Genomic DNA, 27,141 nt, shown 5'->3' with positions numbered 1-27,141 from the left:
AGTTGAAATGAGCTCCACCGTTACCAGCTGCTCATTAAAATGATGTACATATTAATGCAATAGAATCCAGTGATATAATATATTATTATATACATTATATTATTCTGAAATGAGCCATTCTGCATAACGAGTACTTTTACTTTTGTTGTAACAGAGTATTTTTGTACTGCAGTTCAGCTATTTTTACTAGAGTAAAATATATGAATACTGCTTCCACGACTGGTCATATATCATCACCCCCTCTCTCTAAACTGAACTGTCAAATTTAATTCAATTAAATCAATCAAGCACAAACAAAGTCATGATTATTCTAGGGACAAACATACTTTTACTTTACAGAGTATTATTGCTACTAAGATGTGAGTACTTCTTCCACCACTGCATGACAAATGACGGCTGTATTGAACTGTTGGATATTTGCAGTGGTGAGGTCAGAGCCTAGATGTCAAAATACACTGTGTATTCACATAAATAAATCTGCTCCTCATGAGTCATGTGGTTCAATTGCCAATAAACGGAGCCATACTGTATGTAACTCGCTGACATTTTTGGGTAAATTGTTTTTGTCGATGTGAAATCCAAAACCTTGTCCTGGCAACAAGGAGAAGCTGCTTGCCAATCTCAAACTCACCAGTGTATATAAACACAGTTTTGTACTGACCTACAGCAGTTGTTGTTGCCACACATGAGCACCTCTCTGCCTCCACAGCAGATGGTGCAGTAGGACTGGTAGCCGTCATCGTCGTACTGGTAGGCACACTCCAGGAACGAGTTCTGCCACAGAAACAAAACAGTCAGGAGAGAGGCAGAGAGGGGGGGGGTGTCTTTTTTGTCCACCATGATGAAATGTTGTGCTTCTACTGTTTCGATGTGTCTGTGTAATATCACAGACGTCACCGATATTAAACGTTCAACAATATTTTAAATATTTCCAGAGGCTGAGGTATTCGTTCTTTACTTGAGATATTAAGTATTTATTTAAAGCAAGTAGGTATATATTTATAACTATATAAATACACATTCTGTACAATGCTGCAGGACTAATAAAGGATTATCTTATCTTATTCATATATATATATATATATATATATATATATATATATATATATATATGTGTGTGTATGTATATAAATATATATACAAATATATATGTATCTATATATATATATACATTTATAATGTATATGTATCTACATGTAATATTATGTAATGTAAGTAACTGTTTTACAATAAATACCTACTTACTTTGTTTTTGACTGTAATTTGCTGGATTTATTTAGACAACATAATAATCACAATATTATTAAATTAATTTCATAAAATTCTATAAGAAGAGTGTCAACTTTTCAACCAACCCAAAGTGCCACTAAGATGATAAACGTTTTTCTTTCTTGAAAGGATTCTTACTTTGCAGCCCTGACACATTGCTCCTCCAAAGAGAGGATGCTCCAGAGAAACGTTGAGGCTTCCGCAGGAGATGCAGATATCTGAATAAACACAGATATGATTGTATTATTATATGTAAAACACTTTGTTTAGCCATTTGATTACATTAATGGAGAAATAAAAAAATACAACAAGTAACACTTGTAAAGCCCCAAATGTCAACAATGTGCTTATGATCAATAACAATATCATCTTTAGGTGCTGTGATTTATAACCTTTCAGCTCCTTATCTATTTTGGATACCCAAGCTATCACTCCATTACACTAGTATATTATTCTTGTAGCATAAATGAATCAGCTAAATGCCAAAAATGTGACTCTTCGACTAATGCAAAATGGGTAAAATGGACGCCACAGGAATCGATAAAACTATAAATTGTTGTAAGAGGAAGAGGATATAAATTAGCTTATCCATAACTATGTATCCCTGCTTAAGCAAACCTTGTGTAAAACAACACTGTATAAAACAAAGAATAAATTATTAAATACACCACTTCTATAATTCAAGTCTACATTTAAGAATGCTGCTTAAAAGAAATCTGAAACTTTTACCATCGATATTCCTGGTCTTCTTTTTGACCTCACATATGAGTCTCTCTGGAACAAAAATATACATAGGAACACATCAAAACACCATGAATGTGAACACTTACAGACAGTTCATATTATAGTTATATTGGTTACCTTCTCTTTTGAGTATTATGATTTTTTTTCTTGTAAAATTAGTCCATTTCTGATAAAAAATATCCTGGATGTTTTGCTGTAGGAGAACTATGCGAAGAATCACAAATAAAGGGGTTGCCTGAACACCAAAAAACTCTCCAAGCCAACTTACAACTTCTTGGAATTTATTTTAAACATGTACTCCTAGTGAAAGTACTCTCCTACACTTCCACTTCTGAAGATTCTTAAATAAACATACATAGAAGTTGTGGTTTAATTTTTGAATAAAAGGCGTTTCATCTGTGATGCGTTTGTGTGTTTACCTCTGGTCCCTTCGTCGATCACCTCTCTGATCTTTGCTTTTTCTGCTGAGTTCTTGCGCGGTTTCTTGGTGGGTGGAGGCGTGTAGGCTGCCTCAGGTTCCGCCCACATCTCTGGGTAAACTTCCTTATATGGATTTCGTTCCTCTGTTGGGGTACAAGAGCAGAATAAAAATCTTTAGTGGTCTTAAATATTGTAGAGAAGTCTCCAATGTAACATGATGAGTACCTTCAGTTTAAACACCTGAACACATCTTCATTTCCAACATTTTTAACCACTGTTCCCTTATGAGGAGTATTTGCAGTTTGCGTATGTTTTAGACCAGTGGTTCTCAAATGGGGGTACGTGTACCCCTGGGGGTACGTGAAGGCACTCCAGGGGGTACGTGAGATTTTTTAAAAATATATTTAAAATTAGCATCCATTCAAAAATCCTTTAAAAATAGTTATTTAATAAATATTCAATAAAATATAAGTGTATGTTCATAAACTGAATTCAATGCAACAATGCAATCTTCAGTGTTGACAGTTTAATAAATCAGACACTGATGGCAGAGCGCTGTGTATTACATCTTTTTTTCAACCTAAAATGCTTTGCGCTGGTTAGGGGGTACAGGGGGTACATCACTAAAAAAAGGTTGAGAACCACTGTTTTAGACAATCACTCCCGTAAATGATATATAAAATTAAATGTGTGTATACCCTCCGGAGGCTCCAGTGATTGTGGACCCTTGGGTGGGAAGCCGGTCATGGCCCACTCAATCATCTGTCTGGTTTGAATCTCCACCCCGTCTGCATCATCGCTCGTATCGCAGGAAGGAACTGGTCTCCCCGCCCGGACACTGGCCACCTCCACACAAAATAAACACATGGTACACAAAACAGGAAAAACATGTCAAATAAGAAGGATAAATATGGTAATCATGGCTCTACACAAACTTAAAAAAACAAAATAAATGCGGGTTTTAAGGTACTTAGCTGGTTGTTTATAATTTAACCCAAGTTTGAGTGAATGATAACCCAGTGTGACGTGGTAGAAGAAGTAAATGACCATGTAGAACTTACAAGAAAAAACTCAAGCATTCCTTGATAGAAAAGTAACCCACAGAAATATGAGATGTACTCACATGTTACCACTTATAAATTGTGGGCAGAGCTGGATGAAAACACCACCTCCACAAATGCAAATTAAGATCTTGTTACATAAGAAGGGAATGAGTAACATTTGACCTTTAGACCTGCACATTTATATTTTGGTATTTTAGATGTTGGATTTCATCCAAAGAGAAACACAATAAGTTCAGAAATGAATCAAAACCCCACACTCCCTGACATTAAGAAGCAGAGATAAAAATTGTGGGTTTGTTACCTGCAGAGCCTCGAAGATGGCCTTCCGGTACATGGACTGTTTGTTGTAAGTGGGCTGATGGAAGGCAGATGAGAAGGAGCTCAGGAGCATCAGCTTCTCCACACAAACCTACAGAACAAAAAACATATAATGACTGTCATCAAGAAATGATTAGAGAAAAAGCTGGGGAAACCGCTTCTCAACAAGTCCTTGAAATCTTTAATTAAGGTCATTTTGTGTGCAGCAGTGAGAACTTTTTTAGGAAAGATATCTCATGAGGGGAAGGTCTTTGGTACAGGATATCTTTCTTATGGGAGTTTCTAAATTCCAATTTTAAAAAGGCATAAGAAAAAAAACAAGGTCATCTTATATCATATTAAAGTAAAACATCAAATCTGGTAAATTATGTTTCTGCTAAGAACAAATGACGCGTTAAATTAAAACTGAGCTGTTAAAAGAGGAATACAAGTAGCATTTTATTTCATAAGCTTATTTAAATGGGACAGTATTCTGGTTTCTATAAAAGCATAGAATTAGTATCGTGGAGCTCGTGGTGATAGAGACATTAAGATACTGCATTAAAAAGCCAAATTACTTAGCTAATGACCTCACTTTGATGGTGATTCAACACACATTGTGCCATTATTTGATCATTTAATTTAGGGGGTTCCCCAATAAAACTACTCACCACAGAGAACTTGCCGTCCCCAAACCACATCACCCAGCGAGTTCCGTCTGCAGCTCGACTTCGGCCGCTCATCAACCAGGAGACGATTCTGCCGGGCCACCAAGAGAAACCTCGCAGCTTCCCAAACACCAGAACACCGATGCCAAAGCCCCGGTCATCCTGTTAGCACACAGAAAACAAGGTGAGTCCAGTATTAACCTGACATGGCATGAGATGATTGACTAGTTCAGCAGTTAGTGACTTAGGCAAATCTTCTATGTTACAAAAGATGTCCCAAAATGGCTGTGAGCTGAGCTGCAGCCAACACAAGCGCAGTTTGTTTCTCTGATAACTTAAGATTCAGCTGTCCGAAGATTAAAAATGTTCATCTTGTTAATATAAAAATGTAGAAAGAAACAACAGTAATGCCCCAAATATATATACTTATATGTTGTACATTAGTTGCAATGTACAATTTGCAAATAATTAAACACACTTACATACTAAACATTTTACACAAAATGTTTGGGTCTAACAGGTTTAATGTAATAAAGGAAACAATTTCTTCAAGGCCAAAACTGTAAAATTCAGTTTTTGTGCTTTACATTTTTATTTTTTCATTTTTAACTTTGAGGGAATTTGCACTTTTACACTTCTTCTAGAAAAAAATAATAAAATAATAGTAATTAATCACCTGGTACTCTATCTCCCTGGGAGTGGGACGTTCTCCCCTGGCAGCTGGCTCTGGTGTCACGGCAACTATTGGTGAGGCGGGGGCTGTCTGTTGTTGTGAAGGGGGAGGGGCTGGGCTGGCTGACTCCTCCTCCTTCTGAAAGCCGCCTTCCGATAGATCGTCCATAATGCTCATTTCCGCCTCTCTGTATGCCCGTCGCTCTGCCTGTTAACAAACAAAAAAAAAGGCCATTATTTATTTATTTTATTTTAGCATGTGAATTTTCTATTTTCAGCTTGGGAATTGCATATCGATCATTGCAGAATGGTTAAACCTGTTCTTTGCTGCCATATACAGTTAATTAAAGCACAAGACAATAAAAAGCCACACAAGCAGGGCCACCGTGGGACAAACAATCAAGTTTAATAGGCAATAATTCCTCATTAATTCTCCATGAGCTACTTGAAAATTAATTAAATAAACAAATAAATAAATAAACATACTGACTCTCATTTCAAGTGGTGAATATTTATTCTGATCTGTGGAAATTATTTGATAATTAAATGCTTGCTTTGTCACTTGCCAGTTTTGACATAAGCTATTGTATTGCCATACTATGAACTCCTGCACTATGTTAGTTTTGCCTGCATTCAACAGGCTGACTTTTTGTCAAATTTTCCTTTTGGGGAAAACACCTCCACATACACTGAATAACCTCCTCCACCAGACCTGATACAGTTAGATGATAAAGACTCATTTAGGTATTTTATCAAGTGAACCCAAAGAATTATGAGAGCTTCTCAAACGTGAGGATTTACCACTTATCTGCATGTTTATGTTATTAAATACCATGAATACCTTTAAAGTGGAAAGATATTTAATTTAACACTGGCAACTTTTGTTAAGCATAGAAAACATCAGTCTAAAAACTAATAATGAAATACAATTATTAACTGCTGGGCTAAATCGTTGATGCCATCCAAACAAATACCATTAAAACTACAACTTCCTCTTCTACTAAAAATCAATCAATCGCTCAATCAATCAAACAAACTTGATATCCCATACTCAAATCGAGTTTGTTTGATTATGGGACAGAGTTTAAGTAGCTATTTAGCAACTAGTTTCATGAAATCGAATGGTAAATTGTGTTTCGTTGAAGGGGTATTTACAGTGTGTTATGAATCTCATTGAATCTAATGTATGTAAACAGTCAAACTACACTATAACTGTGATTTAATTTGCAGGTATGTGTTTGTAATTACATGTAAATATAGTGCCAACATTTAATTATCAAACACCAAATGGGTAAAGAATGAGATACAGGCAAAGTTTCAACACTGAATAATTTGTTTGTTTTGTCTGTCATATCATCTACAATCTGTCCTCATCACATTTTTGTCATTGATCATATTTGACTTAAGGAAGTCTGAGGGCATCGTCCCCTCATGTGCGTGTCTTCAAAAGTTGCTCATCCATCGCAACCTTTTTGTTTTTACTCCTGTTGGTCTGCAAGCACAAACATTGTCCTTCAAGGAGGTCCGATATAATTTGTGTATTATGTGGGTCTTTTGGGCTGATGTGGTGACTGTTCTAGATCAAGGCTTCAGTCCCCCGGGCTGTAAGAACAATCCTTTAATTGTTCCTCCAAACAGGAAGTGAGTGGGGAGAAAGGGCGCGGCGAGGAGGCAGTTCAATGGGTTCAGAAGAGAGAGAGAGAGAGCGTCAGAGAGAGAAAGAGTAAAAAAAACTGAGGAATAAAATACAGAAATAGAAGACATGAAGTCTGTTCTTCTTCATTATTACTGGTTTGTCATACTACAATACTGAGTTATCCTAAAGTGTCACGTTTATGACATTTCTTTTTCTTGTGGCAAGACGTATTGGAAATTTAACCAAAGTAGAATGAGCAATACAAAGGTATCAGCGACAAAATGTACTTGAAGGAATAGTTTGGCAGATTAATTCTGTTAAATATACTGTAAGCAGCCAGTTAGCTTAGCATAAAGAATGGAAACAGTGGGAAACTGCTAGCTCTGTTTAATGATGACAAATTCAGCCGACCACGTCCAAAGCTGTATAATTAATATGCTATATGTTGTTTGTTTAATCTGTACAAAAAATAGAAGGTTACAACATGGAAAGTGCATGAAACATGTTAATTAATAATCTTTAGAGGTGCTATTAGATTTATTTTGTTACCTTTTGATAAAGCTGCGTCCAGTCTTTACCCTCAAAGTGAATTGATTACTATTGTAGAGTAAAACTACAATATTTATCTTTGCCAACCCTGTGGGGAGATCATGTGTTCTGTCATGTGTACATGTGTTTGTGTGTCTGTCCACAGCTTATTCCACATACAACTTGACCCATTGACCTAATATTTTTTGTGTTCACTTATGACTATATGCTCAAGGGCCTCTTATGGTTGCAGTGACTCACATTCCTTTGATAAACCTGTTTTATTGACTGTTTTATACTGTCATTGAAAGCTGAAATTCATAGTACTGCTGATAATTGTTTTATTGACTAGTGATATCTGGGAAGTTCAGCTCAGAGAGCAACATAGCAGCGAGCGCTCGTCTTCGAAGGAGACGAAATTTAAAAATAATCATGACCTCACTGGTTCTTCACTTCACTGCAAGAATCTCACTGTGGCCCAGATGTAAAAATCTCACGACTCCTCCAGAGCATATCCATGACCTAAAAAGATTTGTCTTCTTACTAGAGATAACAATTTGGTTTCCACTCCGGCTGTGGCCGTAAACCACGACCTATCATACTGAATGAATGACACAATTTCTCGTGAATAAAACAGAACAGAAAGGAGGATATAAACATGTGAAGAAGAGGAGGGATGATGGCGTAAATTCAAGTGGAAGTGAGACAGTAAAAGTGAGAGTGTCGGGTCGTGACAGCTCTCTCCTCCGTTTGACCTCGAGGTTACAAGTTCACTCTTCCCCCCCGCTCCTGTTGACCTCTGACCTCATAAAATCAGCCTGTTACACGGATCATAGACAGACCACACACACAAACACACTGACCAACACACACACATACGCGTGCACTGTAAGGGAATCTCCACGTGTCGTCACTAGTTTCTAAAACATCTGGGATGAGCGAGAAGTCTGGATTTCTACTTCCTACGACCAAACTGTGTCTGTGTGAATCAATACTTCATGCAAACTGTAAGCAGCTTTTGAGTATGTGATGTGTACAAAAGGTTACAACCGAAAGTATACTCAAACTAGATAGAATGCATACTTAACATTACACTGAATGCACGATACACTATATTGACATAAGGGGAGCAAAAGGAAATGTGGATTGTGGTAAAACAGCTTGAGAAATTTATTTGAAAAAAATAAATAAGCATTCAATTTTAAGAATGGTATTTGTTGTCTATTTGTATATATACATATATTTATACAAATATATATATAGTTTATATAGTATGTGTTCTTTAATTGTCAATCACATCCCAAAGTCGCTGTTTGATTGACATCTGATTGCTTGTATATGTACTGTTAAACAGTATACTATGATAAGTATGTACCCTCTAGAATCAGTATATATTTTTGATTTGGTACACTATGGAAACATTTTGATGTTGCAAATATATATTATTAACATAAACTTTAGAGTCAAAGTGACATCAGCATTGTATTTGGTGCTAATAAGGTATTACAATACTTATTTTAATCTGGAAGTTTCTTTCGTTCATATTAACTGTTGAAAATGACAGTGGCTTGTGTTTATAAAACAGCTGCTTTTGTAAAGTTTAATTATTTTGTCTTATTTTTAGATATCTATCATTATCTATTAATGTACTTATTATTAATTCTACATATACATTTTAAAATGACAGCCTTTGAATGCTTCAGCTGAGTGTTTCTTTCCTTATTTGCTTCATACAATGAGTAAATATTCATACTTGCAACATCAGGGACCAAGATTTCCTGCAGCAATTATTAAAATTTCACTTCATCTCACCCACACTTGGTTGTTGTGGGGGAAATTTGATCATTTCTGTCAGCATCTGGACAGGATCGTCTCATTGAAAGACTTGGACATGACTCATATTGCTGCGAGATAACAGCCCAAAAATCCTGCATACTGGATGAAACTGTGTTTGTTGCTTGGCAACATCAACTGATGGAAACACTCCATCAGGAAGCTTTGCTGCTTTCAGGGATGTTGGCGACTCACTGATGACAGACGAGTCTGTATTCATCTGCTCGGTTTCTGTGAAAGCAACACTCTGCGGGTCAACTACATGCATCAAAGAGAGGTCCTTAAAAAATCGACAGCATGCTGCTCTTATTACTTCTGTCTGATTTTTATACTTTATATTAGGCTGACTGCATTATAAAAGTATTACTTTTCAGTGCGAATTACACAATTTGAAATGCAGATATTTACAAAAATGGTGTCTATTTTTTCTTCTCTTTTAAAAATGTTTCTTAGACTAAGAAGAAGACTAAGATTATTCTAAAAAGAAAGTGTGTCCTGTTAAATACAGAGTCTGTTTCCCTTAATATTATGTACACTGAGCTGGAGAACGAGTGAGATTTTAAATAACCTACTAACCTATTAAAAGTACAGTAATTAGGTCAGATGACAGCAGTTTAAAAGGAAGTCTTCCACTCTGCAGCTTCTCATTCTAGGCTTCAACTCTTGTGCTACATTGCTGAACGTTTCTTGGGCTGAACATTTTTTTAAATGTTGTGTTTGCTACCTATTGTGGCTAATGAGTATCTAAATTAGAACTGGTGTGGGTAATTAAGTCCCAGGAAGGAAACAATAATGGCAATTAAAACTACTTGCTATATACAAAAGCTTATGATTCACACAAATCAACAAGTGCACACAGAGCAAAATAAAGACTTACTGTAAGGAGCTGTAACATTCAAAGCTAAAGTATCGTCCCACAAAGCATGGCCTCCATAAATCAAGTCAGTTTCATAAATACTGAGTGCAAAATCCGATTGGACATAAAGCCAAATTACAGGCAACCATGCTCAACCGTTGCCTGATACTAAAAACTATTCAGACATCTACTTGTCTCATGTTCTTGTCCATAACATAAAAAAGGAAAAGATAATCTAGTACTGAGCAAAAACACATGACCTACTAGCCTTTTACATACTACAACTACTTAGTGTCTGATTTATATGATCCTTTCCTCTGATTTGTGCACATCAGATGCTTCTGTAGTTGCCTTCAAACTCAGTTAATAAATACTCTTTAAATCATTAAACATTATGAAGAGCATAGCAGACTTAAATAGCAAGAAACACTGAATGATGTCTGCATTTGTATGATTATACAAATCTGTTCAAATTAGTTTTAGAAGTTCTAAAAATACTGGATACTAACATTGATATATTATAGTTAAAAAAGAACAAAAAACAATATGACAGATTTTTAACACGCCCATTTTTTAAAAAGTAACATAAGCGAAAAAAGATAAGAATCCCTTAAGTTTGATCTATTTATTTGGTAGTTATTGGAATATTTCAATTTTATGGTTATTGAAGTATTGTGATCAAGACTAAAACGCTCTTCTCTATGATGTAAGCTAAATTATCTCTCACGTACTGTATATTTGGCATTTCTGTACTACAATAGCGTCTTTCTCATTGGCCAACATATGTGCAAATACAGATACAGATTGTTGAGCAGTGAGCAAGAGTTTTTGTTGGTTGAAACGTATAGGTAAAATATATATTTTTTAAAGTAAACAGAACAGAAAAGTGAACAGAAAATTGAGGTGGGCAGAATGACAGAGAGAGGTTGTAATGTTGTGAGTTACGACTTTGAACTTTGATGAACCCCGTGGCCCGGTCAGTGTTTTCACTCTTAGTGCCGCCCCCTTGACCTCTGACCCCTCACCCAACGACCTCGCCAATGAGCCATTTCCAAAAACCACACCCCCCTTTATGAGCGTGACTGACCCTGACCTGGAGATGAACCCAACGTTGCTCTATAAACTCACTCCAACACACATAGAACGATTAAGAGCGCAGTTAAGACCCTCTCTCACATTGTCAATAGGCGACACACCAAGGGACTGCTCCTTCATTAGCATTGATCGCAGCCGTGGGACACATTTAAGGAACACAATCATCGGTTTTCTCTCCGGGGGTCTCTTACAATGAAACGGACCAAACAACGTCTGTCTGATGAATGTTTAAGGACAATAAAAACATGTTTTGACCTGACTGTAGCATAATGATTTGATGGCCTGGTGTTATTTTCTAATTGTCATCATATAAGAAGGACATTCACATGCCTTTCCAGACTAAACAACAAGTGTCTTATGGCTGTTTTAAGGACAAAACCAAGCCTTTGGCTTTCTCAAACAAAGTAAGAAAACAGATAAAAAAGGCATCTTGTCATAAAATAAATAAAAAATAAACAACAAATAATAATACAAAACCATTTGTTAACCGTGCAGCTTTATACTAATAAAGGATTATCTTATCTTATCTTATAATTTTACGGTTTTGTATTTATAGCAGTGGCACCGCATCCTTTGTTCTTTGTGTGCTGTTATGAGCAGAAATATGAAATAATATGTCATGTTATGTTGACATTATCACCAAGCAGTATCCAAATTTTCAGAGGGCATTAAATACTTTACAAAGATGTGCCAATGCAAATAGGCAAATGTTCTGTTTTTTACGTAATTTTGGCAACATTATTTTTGCTTATTTTTAAGACTCCTCTAATCTCTGCTTTTTTTTGTAAATAACTGAAATATTTTACTTCTTTGGTGGAGTAGAGGTTGCTTTGTTTGTCAAAAGCCAAAAAGGTTGGGACCTAATGTCTTACACTGTGTTTTTTCTAGCAGTAGCATGCTACACTCAGAGAAAATTCTAAAGATACAACCATGAATTTAGCCCACACAGATCCTGAGTGATTAGCTGATATATCTTTGGCATGCCATTTTGTCAGAGCAACACTAAAAGGTTGGGTGGGTGTTAGATGGTTTACATATGAATAATTAATTTGCATGTCATTGCTGCCATTGGATTAATGGGAAAGACTTTTTACTATTTTACCTGAGCTTATGTCTCCCCTCAAACAAACAAACAAAGAAGGAAGTAAACAAAAAAAATCAAACTCTCTTAAAATCTCTTTCAAATCTTTTGTTCATGCACTTGTTATAAAGCCACCAGAAAGCATAAAAAAAACTGAATTTAACACCATTTTACTTCAGCAAACATAAAAAACAAACTTCTTGCTGACAGAAACAGCTTGCTACACTTCCTGTTTAAAAAAAACTAAAAACTACACCACACATTCTCTCACACACAAGAATTCTCTGCAAAATGTGCACACATGTAAGAGAAAATAAAATAACTTACATGCCGGACATGCAACCCTTCCTCCCTGGGTCTCTTTCTCTCTGCCATTTTCTCCGTCTGCCTCTCTTTCTCTCTCTCTCTCTCTCACCTCCTCCACCTCTTCCTCTCTAAATGTGTCTCCTTGACTAAACTTGCCTTTAAGCCTTCTTTGCCCTCTCCCTCTCTACTGATTGGCCACAGCACTGAAGAGTGAGATGCACTGGATCCTTCACCTAACAGATGTTTAGATGAACTTCAACAACACACACACACACACACACACACACACACACACACACACACACACACACACACACACACACACACACATGCACAGCGAGTGGTGGTGTGGAGTTATGTCTGGTAGCCCCGGGGGTTTAAGGGTGATGATGACACACTCTCACACACACACACACACACACACACACACACACAAACACAAATCCAGGTCTAATGTTTACATGTGTGTGCATAGGGGTGTGTACGTGCACTGAGGTCAAAGGTTAGGTAAGCCTCCGAGTTGACAAGGCAATTGGAAGTGTTAGGGTCAGGACCTCACAGCGTGTCACATGAGGCAGTTTAGAGTTACAGAAAGGAAAACAGAGTGAAACTGACGGAATGTCTTTATACTGAATATATGAACTGAAGAGGAACATTTAATCTTTTCTGTTAGTACCCTGAAAAGAATATTTACAGCTGCTAGAATTAACTTTTTTTGGCCACTAGAGGTCAGAATAACTCCAAAACAAGCTGACAAAGACGAAAGCTTGACATATAAAAGATGTAATGTTCACAAAGAGGTCAAAAGGCAACATTAGCATTCACTTGGAGTCATAATTCTTTTCACCTGAGTATCAAATAATCGACACTCTGCTTCCGGAAATAAGGCTGTAAGAGTAAAACCACAACAATGAGCTTAAAGAGCTTAAAAGAGCTGCATAGTTGCAGAGTTGTTGATCATTTTCTGTGGGTTCAAAACTGGAATTAATACTTTTCACATTATAGGTCATAATTTAATTCCTTTTTAATGTAGAACAATAGTGAATAAAGAAGCTACATGGAGGGGTGGATTATTGTGTTACCATTTAGTGTACAAAAATAGTGGCGTGCTCAATGGGTACATTTTGGGATGCACTCAATAAACCATCACTGGTGCTCTTGAAGGAAGAGGGTTGATTGAGGGTTTTGTTAAAAAGGCGTTCACGCCTAGAGGAGCAAGATTAGTAATGTGGAGTTAGGATTAGAAGACTTTATTAATTACATGGCTTGTAACTAGAGCTGCAACAATTAGTCGATTAATCTATGAGCTGATCGAAACATTTTAACAAATGATCAATCTATTTAGTCACTTTTCAAGCAAAAATATCAAAGTAGGTAGGAGTAGGATTCACAAATGTGATAAATTGCCCTTTTTCTTTATAGTATTTGACAGTTTATAAAATATTTAAGGGGTTAGGACTGTTTGTCAGACCAAACAATAAATCTGAAGGTGTCACCTTCTGAGAAATAACACATATTTCTCTTTAGTTTCTGATATTTTATGGATAAAACAAGAATAATCAACCAGAACATTAATCAGTAATACAAATAATCGTTGGTTGCAGCCCTAAAACACTCAATAGATGATGTAAACACTAAATCACTACTAGCTGATGTAAACAAAGATACCTACAATGCATTTTGGTGAAATTCTAAATTGAAACGTTTTTTGTTAAAAAAGTAAGGGTGCCTTTATTTGCTAGTTCAACATTGATCAGATCTTATGACAGAAAGTTTCAGAGACTAAGTGTCTTGACTTACACTGCCGTTCAGCACATCATACCGAGTGGTTAGAGGTGAAAACAACGTCACATCTGAGAGCGTGCGCTGTGTGTGAATTGCCCAATTAAATCAGCTGAAAATTAAGTTAAGGCAATGTTTTTTCTAAAGGGAGAAGAAAAAGCCCACCCTTTAATATACACAGCACACTATAGCCTCGGTACTTACTATTTATTTTCTTGGCTGTAACTTTAGACATGAAGGGAAAAGATGCCAGATTTTTTTCATCCCAAAATTGGAAAAGGCTTTTTGGAGCGTACCAGGTTTCTTCAGACAGCACTGAGATGGGATGTTGATGGGGGTGTTAACAGCTGGCTGCAATTCAACTGACAGAGAGCAAAACACACACACACACACAACACACACACACACACACACACACACACACACACACACACACACACACACACACACACACACACACACACACACACACACACACACACACACACACACACACACACACACAGGCAGGCAGAAACCTGGAACTGGTTAACCTCTGTCTCAGTCACTGATTTCACCTCATTCTCTCTCTCAGTACACACACATGTGCACACACTTGCTCTCAGTTTTCTTTCTCTACTTCCACTCCCTCACGTTGTCAGTATCTGTCTCTTAGCTGGCTTTACATCTCAGTTAAGTCTCTTGCCTTGTTTTTTTACATTTTCTCTTCTACCTTCATTTTTCTCTTGTCTGCTTTGATTTGGTTTGTTTGAATTTCTCAGTTAAATTAGCAGATAATTCTCTGATCACACAAATGTCATGATGCACTTATAAAATATAATGCACCATTGAAGATTTAACCAACGGTTCACAATCATTATGGCTATTGACGTGTTGTAAAAAAACGGTCTATTTGAGGCCATTGTTGTGTGAACACCCTCTAAACTTCTGAGAGAATTTAATTTCAAATATTGTGTAATGTCAAAAGAGGTCAAATTATCCAATATTTCACAAAAAAAATTGAAAAAAGTCCAAAAATGATTAGCAGAACTTTGTTTTTTTCTCTTCCCTACCCCACTAAGTATCTCACGACCCCTCTGATTTATGTTGTGACCCCTTGAGGGGGTTGGGAACCACAAGTATACAGACCTTCAAAATGTCTAGCCACAACACTAAAATGCTGCTTAAGCATTGATGCATCAGTATTAACATGCAATAATTTCATAATTAATAATATAAATTAAAGGGGCCATTGTTCTGCAGAATGAGTATTTTAACTTTGATATTTAAAGTATATTTTTGATACATAAGTATGATTTTGAAGGCTGGACTTTAACTTGTTAGTATTATGACATTAATGTATGGTCCTTTCACTTAAGAGAGAGATTTGAATACTTCTTCCTCAGCTGCCCTCCTGTTCTTGCACTTCCTTCCTTTATTTTATAGATTTGTTTCTGTGCTCCTATTTTCCTTTCTGCTCACTTTATTGACCTTATTGTTAAACTTCCTCCCTTTCTTCCTGTCTTTCTTACTTTCAAATTAATACACAGTTATTAGAAGAACCAACCGTTGACCCAATTTTCATTGCACTCATGAAGAACATATATCTTGAGAATAAAGTAGGTGATGAGTCAGTATGTAAGAAGATAGTGCTGACAGGAAGTCACACATGCTCTACCTCTCTCTCTCTCTCTCTCTGTCTCTCTCTCTCTCACTCCAGCTCATGCAACAATCTGAAGACAAGCTGGTGTTGTCTCCTAAGAAATAGTACAAACACTACACTGTGATAATTCTCCACTAAAAGAAAAAGTCCTGCATTAAACTTTAATTAAGTAAAACAAAGCGTAAAGTAAGGGCAGGGCATGATTGCCCTGAATGCCTTGAATTCAAAAACGTGAGTTGCATAGAGCCTAAAAACATGAGGCGCTCAGCAAAAGTATTGCACAAAACGCTTTACTCTTATTGAAAATAATTACAAAAAGCAGCCAATCGTTGCCAAAACACACACTGCCTGATCAGGGCCTTCATGTGTCGGTAGCATTGTACTGCTGTAGATAGTTCAGGTTGTGCCCATTTTTACATATTTATAAACTGTTGGGTTGATGACTCTACAGCAATGAATCATATTCTACAAGATCATCATGTTTTTATTGCATTGTTGTCCAGTAAGAGACATGTATCTTAAGAAACTTTCGACTTTTCATGAGCTCAGAAAAACAGCCAAATGTTCAACTTTGTGGCGTCAATTTTCAAGCTGATCCAAGAGGCTTTTTTAAAAGTTTATTTAGCTTAAGAAGTACGACAATTTTCTCAATCCATAAAGGACCATCTCATACTGTATCTGAGAAGTAACTTAAGCTGTCTGATAACTTTAAGTGGAATAAAACGTGCGTAATATTTGCATCTGAGATGTCGTGGAGGAGAAGTATAAATTATTTTGAATTTGTACATGAATAAATCTATTTAGTAACTTTTCACCACAGCTTGTGCCGTAAACAGTTTTGTTTAATAAACCCTTATAACTAATAACTAATGGAGAGCTGTTGTTGACAGCACATCAAATGTATAAATTACTAAATATACTGAAGGTAATGGGTAGAAAGAATCCTGACACCTCGATCAAACCAAAACTGCTTCTTTTGCTTTTGATAATAATTGTTGTGTCCATCAAACACACACAGCAACAGAACAAGTTTAAACCAAGAGTACGAGGAAACTGCAGCCACATATGATCAGTTGGCCTTTCAGCCTTCTCTCTTCCTCTCACACTCTCTTACTTTACTTCACACACTCCTACGTCCCTGTGTGTTGCAGCCAACGCCATCTGTCAATCAACCTGAATGACTTTCTCTCTCACTCAGATGACCACACACCCACATACACACACACACATCCTGTCTCTCTCAGTCATTCCGTCTTTCCCTTTTACCTTATCCTCATGCTTGCACTCACTTGCATCTACAGACATATACTTTCTCACAGTGGGGGTGAAATTACTCACATTGCCCTTTGCTATATATGCCCTCGTAAGGCAAACCAATCTTTGTCATGGTTTTATTTTTCTTTGCAAAGTAGTCAGTAACAAGCTATAACGAAATCATATGCTTATGCTACATAAACTATAAAAAAAATGAATAAAATAAATAATGATGTATTTTCTCTGGTATTTTTGTCATATAGGCCTGCTGATTAATATGCATGTTGATGTTGAACAATGTCAAGTTTCTATCAGATGACAGGATACAATATAAGGTAGCTAAAATCCGTCCAGACTGATAAAGGGAGCACATCTGCAAGCCGAGCGAGCCGTCATGCCTTTCAAACATAAAAGTGGCACCCAGAAAAGCACGTAGGTGTGCGTGTGCGTCATCTTCTAACTGGAGAACACAAGGGCCTAAGGGGGGAGCTAGGTTTCTGCTCTGCTGCATAAACCGGGCTACAAATAACAGAATAGTATATTCACTAATAATAACTGATTATTTTTGCAGAACAATCTGTTATCCAGCACTGACATATTATCACCTTTTAAGTAGTACTTTTGTACTTGTTTGTAAACAGTTGATTATAAACATGCAAAAACATTTGTATTCATTTGCAGTTGTGTCATCTGGCCACCTGATAAATGGTAATTGAATATTAACTCTCTTTTAGCTTTGTTTTTGGTCTCCACCAACTACTGAGGGAAATATCTGGCTCTTTAGCTGCTAAATGCTCCACTATGTTCACAGGTTAGACGCTAACTTTGCCACTGTCTGCTGTCTGGTGCTAAGCAAGTAGTGTATAGTAGTTTAAACATGGTTCCTCGCTGAAAACAGCCGCCTGCTGCTGCCAATTATATAATATGCAATTCTGGTTGAGAGTACTGAATCCCCAAACAACTCAAATTAATTAATTTAGATTATAATTAATTTTTGAGATATTTAATTCTAGTCTAGTGAGACACAAATATCAGAATATCACCGAGGATATGACCTCAATGGTAGTGTAGCTATAGTCTTCTGACTGAGCTGTGGCGGATAAAATGTTTGGGAACCACTGATTTATAGCAATGATAAAGTACTGAAATGTACCACTGATGCACTCAAGGGCAATGCACGCCAAGATCAACCAATGTCAAATTCTTTTAAAAAAGACAAATGGTGCAATACAGCCACTCAAAGGCAAAGCACCATTTCACTTTCAATGTCACTTCACTGTAACGAGTGTTGAGTAAATGTCAATGCAAAAAGCCAATGAAATCAAAAGAACACACACATCTATCACCTGCCAGCTGTGTGTCTATTCCCTTTAAGTGTAAACAAATAAACTCTACAGGTAGGAAGAATGAAAAACCCCTCAAAGATTGTGCTAAAATGTGCAGTTAAATCAAAAATGATCACATGGTTGATAAAAACTATTATCAGATGTCTTTGGTTTGTAGCTAACAGTGTGAATGTTTTCTTCAGTTCTGATGGTGCTGACTGAAATTCCACCAAAAAGAACTGAACAGCCTCTTGTGTTCACAATCGAGTGGCAGAACAATACCACTTTCAGTTTACTGGTGTGTCATGTCTCCTGATAGCAATCTGATACAAAAACATGTCATAACCAACATGATATGGCAAGCAAGAAAATATGAAGACTTTTGTAAATTCAATGTAATACTTTTTAGGGCCTTTTATTCTTTTTCGAAAACTGAATTCAATGCTTTTTAAGACGTATCAAAACCTGTAGATACCATGACTGTTTAATTTCTCTCTCTGAAGACTTAGTTCAGTCAGCCAAGAATAGATTGCATGTAAAATGTGCAGTGTGGCAGCCGGCAGCAAACGAGTGATCATAACACAGCCATGATTTAATGTGTGCAGTGGAGATATACGTTGCAGTGATAAAAGTATGTAATGTGAGCATAGTCCACTGAACTAGCTTGCAGGCTTCATCTCATTTGTTTAGATAATGCAAATACTCTTCAGTGGTTTATCAGTATGACTGCTCTCTCATTTTATTTGCTTAAAATGAACATTTAACAAAAATAAAAATAAAAAACAGCATATATTGAGTACCCTTACACAATCAATTTTACTTCTAATGATGACATTTTTTAGCAATATTGCCAAAGACTAACTTGACTACTCAGTAGTACACAGAGCAAAAAAAAAAAAGCAGCTTCTCCTGTATTTTAGCTGCTTAACAACACAAAGCCCCTTTCTAAAGATCCAATTCAAAAGACATTAAAAAACAAACGCAATCAGGAGTGTTTACATGAAAAATGATGATCTTTCGAACCGGCCCAGTTTAATCTGGTTAATGTGTTAACTTGAGGCGTTTTATTCTGATTGGGCTCCAACCAATATAAAAGCCCCCAACTTATTGTAGCTTTAAATTCACACAGACAGAGACCTGTTTCTCTCCCACCTCCATCTTCCAGCGGCTGAGCCATTCTTCTCTCTGTCTCCTGCTGATGTAGTACGGATCTCCAGCCTGGAAAGTCACTCTGGGTACTGGCCTCCTCCGCAGCCTGCCAGTCTCAACCTGCACATACATACACACAGAATTATTTTTTGTTAAATACTTTCACTAAAATCTGCTTGTACTATGAAAGGGCATTTTTTTTAATGTTAAAAAACAGACATCAGAAGAAGGGTATCAACTGGTTTTCTCACCTCTTTGGGGGAGTCGCAGTTTCTGTCGTCTGGCTCGTCTGCAGGAGAAGAAAAGTTACAGGAAATGGTCCATTTGTACAGATTTAACAAGAGGTTTAATGAGGAGGTAAAGTCATGGTTTCCATCACTTTGCTCCCGCATCCATATTTAAAGTCGACATGCCCTCAATCACTGCAATCTGAGCGTTACTTGACTATTAACATTGCAGGTAAACTGACAACAAGTCCTCTTCAGGACATTCTTTTTTCAATATAAATTAGACACAGCATGATTGTCAATTTTCACATCCTTAAAGCATCTAAAATGTCAGTAAGTTAGCTGTTTTGTACATCAAAGGCTTCTGTATATTAAAATAAGAACTTTTAATCACTGTATATATGGTCAAAGTCATATTATGTTAAGAATTATATGACTTTGTATTAAATCTATACCCTTATTCTTCCCGGTTTGCCCTAGTTTCCGACGCCCGCGCTTCTTGCGAGGGGAGGAGGAGGGCTCCGGCTCCTCAGGCGGGGTTGGGGGGGCGTTTACACAGGGGTCAGAGGTCGCCATCTCCTGGGAAACAGACGGAGCACAGTCTAGGTCTGAGAAAACTGCTGCTGGCCCTCGTCTGGACTCTTCAAAGGACTCCACAGACATTACAACCACACACACACACAAGCGCAGGCCTTATACACATACACACACACACACACACACACACACACACACACACACACACACACACACACACACACACACACACACACACATAAAACTCATGCATACACACACACACAATCAAAGAGCTACTGCAATACAAGCACATACCTATTAGTGTGCGCTTGTTAGTACTATGCAGAGCAGGTAAGTCCAGCAGAGTGTGTCTGCATTGGATCAGTAATAATAAACACCCCCAAGCTCCCATTAACACACACACAAACACACACTAATGAGATGAGATGGGGGGTGCTATTGATGTCGTTAACCGTGCTAATGATTATTGAGCACATGTGGGAGAAACCCCTTTTGCTAAATGATGCTAAAATTACATAAAATATAAAATAATATCTTACTAACTAGCTTTAGAAAATAAAAATAGTTGTGTTTTACAATTTCATACATTTCAGACAGAAGTATTGTACTGACACTGCAAAATATTGAGATGTTTAATTATGCACTCAAACAATCCCCTGTGTATACTCCTGCCTCTAATTCAATGGTGTATCCATTAGCTCACCAGCATTAATGATGCTAAACTCTAATCAAGAGTCCGCTCTGAGAGGCCAGCCGGATCTTTATGTGCATGTGGCTGACAGGCCAACGGATTGTATAGATGGGTAGTTAGAAAGTGGAAAGCTGGGGTAAATGTCAAGCTATAAGGCTACGCTAACGCTAGCTAGTGCTAACGAGCCCACAAAGGCTGTAATGAGCAGGTGAGAAGGCCTGTTAAAAGGCAGAGAACACAAAAAGGGGACTTAAAAGGGCCTTTGGACAAACTTTACTACACCAGAGCCCACTTTTACAACTGAGTGCTCAAACAAGAGCAACGTTTTGAGACATTGGATGATTTTTTTTTTAGTGCCCAAAACATCAGAGAATTTTTATATTTTGCTTTAATGCTTGCTTGCCCGTTTGCGAAACAATTGTAAATAGCTATGTGCATGTAAAAGGCCATTTATTTGCCACTGCCTCAACCCAGATCTGAAAGTTAATGGAGGAACCAGCTCTTAAAGGCAGCTGTGTTTTAATGTCTCCAGTCTGCATATAGATGACAGTACAGCCCTTCAGGTCTTAAGTTCATTTTTGTGTTTTTAGCTTACAACAATGCACTTTACAGTATTACAGAGCTGGTAGAACACACTGATTTAAAAATCTTATTCTCTACATAAAAACGAGATTACTACTAAGTCTCTATCAACTATCATCAAGCAAATGTTTTATATGTGTAAAGGTGGAACAAAACATTGAAACAAAGTGAAGTGACTTGACTTTATATTTATCGCATTTTATGCATAAATCTCAATAAATTGCAGGAAACATATAATACACTTTCTGTATAAATAAATCAAAGCATTAAACTAAATTCAACCACTTAAGTGAAGTTGTAAAAATCAATGTAAAATTACACAAAATAAACCAGCAGCTTAGAAAACAAAAATTTGCACACCTAATCGCCGCAATAAATTAGCTCACACGAATCTTAAAGCTGTGCACATAAAACAATCAAAATAATGGTATGAATTAAGATGGAAGTTTCTTTACATTAAATTAAAAAGAGTGCACCACTTCCAGTGTCTTTGATGTGAACACGTGGCCTAAACATTTATTGTTTTAGCCCCGAAGTTAAAGCTGCATTAAGCAATATTTTACCATTACAGCATGAGGCAAAACTATTTTGACACTACATCAGCTCCTACGGCTAACTTTTAAGCAAACAACTGACTACTTACACATTCAGCAGAAACAGAGGAATCTGGACTTGCAGTCATCTTTTTGGCCACATGTCGAATGTAAATTCAATTCAGCTCCTGAGAAAAATATCTGGATGTCTTTGCATTGCTATATGTTCGACGTTTCTTCAGGCCACTTGCCCTCTCCGTCAGTTCCCGCCAAACAGAAACTGTACAGCCGGCTTGTGTGAGCCAGATGTACACTTCCTTTTGTGAGAGCACGTGCGTTTGTTGGGTTTCATTTGGGCCGGTGAACCAAAACTATGTCCTGGATGCGGCTGCAGACTAAAGTGTAGATTCACATGACAGAGAGTCATTTCATTTAATTTAGGGTGACTATAAAAGCTATTGCTTAATGCAGCTTCAAAGTTGTATTGAGAGAATTAAACTTAAAGATTTTTAGACGAAGCAAACTGATACTGTCACACACAGACACCGACAGTATCTCCTGCATGTATGCTGGTGGTTTATGTTACCATCACCTCCTTTCACAACTCCTTCCTCACTTCCTCTTCGCTCAGCATCTAACCTCCATCTTGAATGACAGTGTGGAAAGTACCTGACTCTACTGACTCAGAGCAATCCAACCAAGCGCAGTTTTGAGGTTGGATGAAACTTTGATGATGCCCAGAGGGAGGCTGAAGATGGAACAGGATATAGCAAACAATAAAACAATAGAGCACCAAAAATAATAAAATAAGCAGTCCCACTGTCCTAATATAGCAAATAAATGCATAAAAGGCAAAATGTTTAGTAGCTGTTCCTAATGTCACAGATGGAGGTACCAAATATGTTTTACAGAATGTTCTATCATTAGTAGTTCACATCACAGCAGCCGTGAATCTTGTGTTTTGGACATGACATGATGTTGAAACTAAACATGTTTCAGTTTGAACCGTGTCCTGCTTTCCATTAGTGCCAGTCAGACAAAAACACAGCATCCTCTACAGGAATAGTAATGTTATCTTCTGCAACATTTTCTATCGCATGCGGCATCTTAAAGCTCAATACTTCTACATACTACACTTTACATATTTTCATTTGCTGTCCTTTGTTTGCTTCGGTTTCACTAGCTAACACTGTTGTATTACTAGGGATAGCTGCTATGGCCATGTTGGCAGAAGTAGCTATCACTAGCTGTTAGATTAACTGAGTTTTCAAGCTATCTATTAATAAAATAACTTCTCAAACGCAATTAATGATAAAGCCTGCAACCTTACCTAACAGTGGTGAAAAATCACAAACAAGTTCATTAAGCATTTGCCTAAAGATTGCTACCACTAATTATTATTTTTAAACATTTCCTTGCGTAGTCTACAAAAGTATGATTATCTCCAAAGAGTAAAAAGGGAGGTACGGACATTGCAAACGTAAACTAATCTTTACTTAGCTACTCATAGTTTCCAATACATCAGGTACCCTAAGCTTAACATAAGGTAGTCTGATGCAACAGTCCTGCAACAAAAAAATTCAGTTTTTGTTGAAACTGTTTTGACAACTGTATGGTGGTTTTGGAGGCTGCAGTTTGTGTTGCTGATGAATTGTACAGTTTTTTACTAAGAGGTGTTCCTCTTAGGTCTAAAACCAACCATTGTTATTGATTCTTGTCTCTATTATGTGATGCCTCACAGCCCAAGATAGCTGTGTGAACAACAGAACAATAGAAAGAAGAAAATATGAGACATAACAAGATTTTTTTAAACACCATGTACACTCATTTTCAAATGCTGGCTGAATCCCCATAAAAGTATACATTAATTACATGACAATAAAAAAGAACAGCTGTTAAATAAGGAATAAGTATAAGTTTAAAATGTTTTATAAATGTTTGATTTATGCATCAATTAGTAACAATCTCAATCACTCTAATTGGTCAGCTTTTATTGGCAACAAACTTCTCTTGAAACAGCACCGTCAAATACCTTTAAGCGCAGCTGCCTTAATTAAAAGCACTTATTTAATGTTGAGTTATGATCTGGAAGCTTAAAAAATGGCAAGTTTTTGTTCTCTTTGACACAATCAGACACTCTATTGACAAAAGATAGCGTATAACAGAGAAAAGGCTAGAAACTCTTAAAAATGCACAAGATCAAATCTTATCCAACTACTTTTATAGAATTATATGTTAAATTACTTTGAAAACCTGGATAAAGGTAATGATTTGATAAAAGTGTTTACATTCTTTGGAATAATCCGACTTCCTCAACAACCTGAGGTGAGTGATCTGTTAGAAATTTTAATCTGTGTAGTTTGTAACATAGTAGAAGACATTTAAGCTGGTTAGTACAGAACCTCATCACAAGCTTGGTTACTTGCTGCATTAGCTGTAAAATCAAAGCTCTTCTTTTAACCCAAAACAGTTAATTTTTATGTGCCAGCCCCAAGTTGTGAAATCATTTGTCACACTGCAAACACATTCACGATTTCCAGCATGTCTCCGTGACCTTTGAGGTTTGGGTGGAAAACAGAAAACACCAAAGAAACCAGACTGAGCTGCATAAATGCCAAGATCAATTCAAAAGTCAAGTCACGCCTAAGATCTCAGGTTTCACATGACAGCTCCATTAATTCTACTTTAGCTTTACTCTGGATAGCAACTAGTTATAAGGGTGCATACAAAGTTTCATTATTTATATTAGTTGACGTCATAACTTAATGAGGCTGCGAGGGGATTTTCATGTAAAAGCATTAAGGCTACATATATGGTGGGAGAGTTACCCAAATATATCTCTTTAGTCCTACTGTAATGCAAGCACAGCACTCACACATTCATAAAAAAACCACCAGCTGCACCACACATGGTTCTGGTGGCAAAAAAAGAAAGCGAGAAAAGAAGAAAGAGGAAGTGACCGGCATCTAACTTATAGTGCTGTGAGTGAGCAAAAAAGAACAAAACCTAAACAGCTGCCAGAAAAAAATAAGAAGCAAAGAGCATGAAAGGAAAAAGGAAAGAAGCTCGTAATAGTTAAGGACCCTGAAGCTAAACCATTTATGCGTGAAAATTTCACCATTACTGTAGTAATATGTGTTCCGACAAGTATATCTGGGTAAATGTATGTGTGTGTGTGTGTGTGTGTGTGTGTGTGTGTGTGTGTGTGTGTGTGTGTGTGTGTGTGTGTGTGTGAGATTACTTGTGATAGAGCTGAACAAGTGGGAGAAGCAGAGAAAGTGAGGCTCCCTCCCTCTCTGCTCTCTATAGTTAGTGTCACTGACAGCTCCACCCTGAGCTCCACACAATGGCTCTATTCCTGGATGCACTCCACTGTGTGTGTGTGTGTGTGTGTGTGTGTGTGTGTGTGTGTGTGTGTGTGTGTGTGTGTGTGTGTGTGTGTGTGTGTGTGTGTGTGTGTGTTCATGGGCAGGAGGCTCCTGTCTGTTCCCCAACTACTAGATGTAATAATACAGCCATACTATAAATGCTAAAGGGATAGTTTTGATTTTTTTAAGTGGGGTTGTACGAGGTACTTCAGAACCTCGTCGGCAAAAACTTTTACTAATACTACTATTGTTGTACTTATTCTAGTAGCAACACTACTATTAATACTCCTACATATACTATTATAATTCTATTAAAACCAATATTGTGCTGTGATCAACACTACTACAACGACTGCTACAACTACAACTGCTGCTACTACTACTTGTAATACTACTTCGATTACTATTACTATAACACTACTATCGTTGCTGCTACTTCGACTAAAATGTCTACTACTACTACAACTACTACTACCCTACTACGACAACAACTGCAAAGACATTACCAACTACTACTACTACTATTACTTATTTTAATACTATTGCTACTATTGCAGTCCTACTCCTACTGCTGTACCACTACTATTATACAACTACTGCTATTGCTACTACTGCTACATGTATATAACCACTATGACTGGTATTACTACTACTACTACTACTACTACTACTATCATGCTATTACAACCAGCATTATGCTTCTATCAATAATATTATCACTAGTACCAATACTACTGTTACTACAATAACAACTACAATGGATAATACTACTTTCACCACTACAGCTATACTTTTACCTTACTAATATAACAATATTACCACTACTGCTGGTTATAGGTGCTAGGTTAATAATTCTAGTAATACTACATCTTTTACTACTGGTACAAGTACTACTAAAACTATACTACTATGATTGATGGTGCGACTATTTGTAATGCAGAACAAACACCATTTACGAACACGCAGACCTTTGGTAGCATGTGACATGTGTGTTTTATCTGCAGCCGTATGTGTGTTACTGTATATGTTCACAAAGCGTGTTCATGTGGATGTGGGTTTGTGTGTGTGTGTGTGTGTGTGTGTGTGTGTGTGTGTGTGAGACAAGACCCACATTTATCTCGCCTCCCTTGTCAGAGCTCAGACATCAAAGCGTGATCAGACCTGCTCGCCTGCACACATGAATGCACACTCACAGATAAACTCATGCAAACGCACACACACACTCATAGTAGTTCACTCTATATTTCTCTCTGACTGGTGTTGTTTGATCAGCTATATTGACTAGGGGATCCGACCACAGAGTTCAGTCGGCACAAAGACTGGATCCTTCACCTAACAGATGTTTAGATGAACTTCAACAACACACACACACACACACACACACACACACACACACACACACACACACACACACACACACACACACACACACACACACACACACACACACACACACACACACACACACACACGGTGACCAATAACCGGATGAATGGAGAAAGAAATTTGAGGAGAGGAGCGGCCAAAGAACTGAAGTCTATTGTGAGAATATTGTGTTTGGTGTCATTAGAGTAATGAT

The 27,141-nt window shown here is 37.1% G+C and overlaps 1 protein-coding gene across 6 annotated transcripts in view; it reads right to left on the bottom strand.

The window, feature by feature from the left end:
* LOC129107470 (DNA (cytosine-5)-methyltransferase 3A-like) overlaps positions 1 to 27,141 on the bottom strand; it is a 50,624-nt gene that overhangs the window by 12,095 nt on the left and 11,388 nt on the right. For 3 of the 6 annotated variants that reach the window (XM_054618964.1, XM_054618965.1, XM_054618966.1), the window contains exons 4-14: positions 20,304 to 20,427; positions 19,873 to 19,910; positions 19,625 to 19,741; positions 5,139 to 5,342; positions 4,466 to 4,624; positions 3,799 to 3,906; positions 3,132 to 3,279; positions 2,433 to 2,576; positions 1,999 to 2,043; positions 1,408 to 1,487; positions 662 to 774 (exon numbers count right to left, since the gene is read on the bottom strand). In XM_054618964.1, the coding sequence (XP_054474939.1) occupies positions 662 to 774; positions 1,408 to 1,487; positions 1,999 to 2,043; positions 2,433 to 2,576; positions 3,132 to 3,279; positions 3,799 to 3,906; positions 4,466 to 4,624; positions 5,139 to 5,342; positions 19,625 to 19,741; positions 19,873 to 19,910; positions 20,304 to 20,427 (1,280 nt within the window). Of the gene's footprint in view, positions 1 to 661; positions 775 to 1,407; positions 1,488 to 1,998; positions 2,044 to 2,432; positions 2,577 to 3,131; positions 3,280 to 3,798; positions 3,907 to 4,465; positions 4,625 to 5,138; positions 5,343 to 12,490; positions 12,563 to 19,624; positions 19,742 to 19,872; positions 19,911 to 20,303; positions 20,428 to 22,304; positions 22,570 to 27,141 lie in introns of those variants that run through there. The other 3 variants (XM_054618967.1, XM_054618969.1, XM_054618968.1) reach the window with 3 other exon arrangements.

The sequence above is a fragment of the Anoplopoma fimbria genome, chromosome 18, assembly GCF_027596085.1.
Source record: "Anoplopoma fimbria isolate UVic2021 breed Golden Eagle Sablefish chromosome 18, Afim_UVic_2022, whole genome shotgun sequence".
Taxonomy (NCBI): Eukaryota; Metazoa; Chordata; class Actinopteri; order Perciformes; family Anoplopomatidae; genus Anoplopoma; species Anoplopoma fimbria.
The sequence above is the reverse complement of the archived record's forward strand: the minus strand, read 5'-3'. Positions and strand labels throughout refer to the sequence as shown.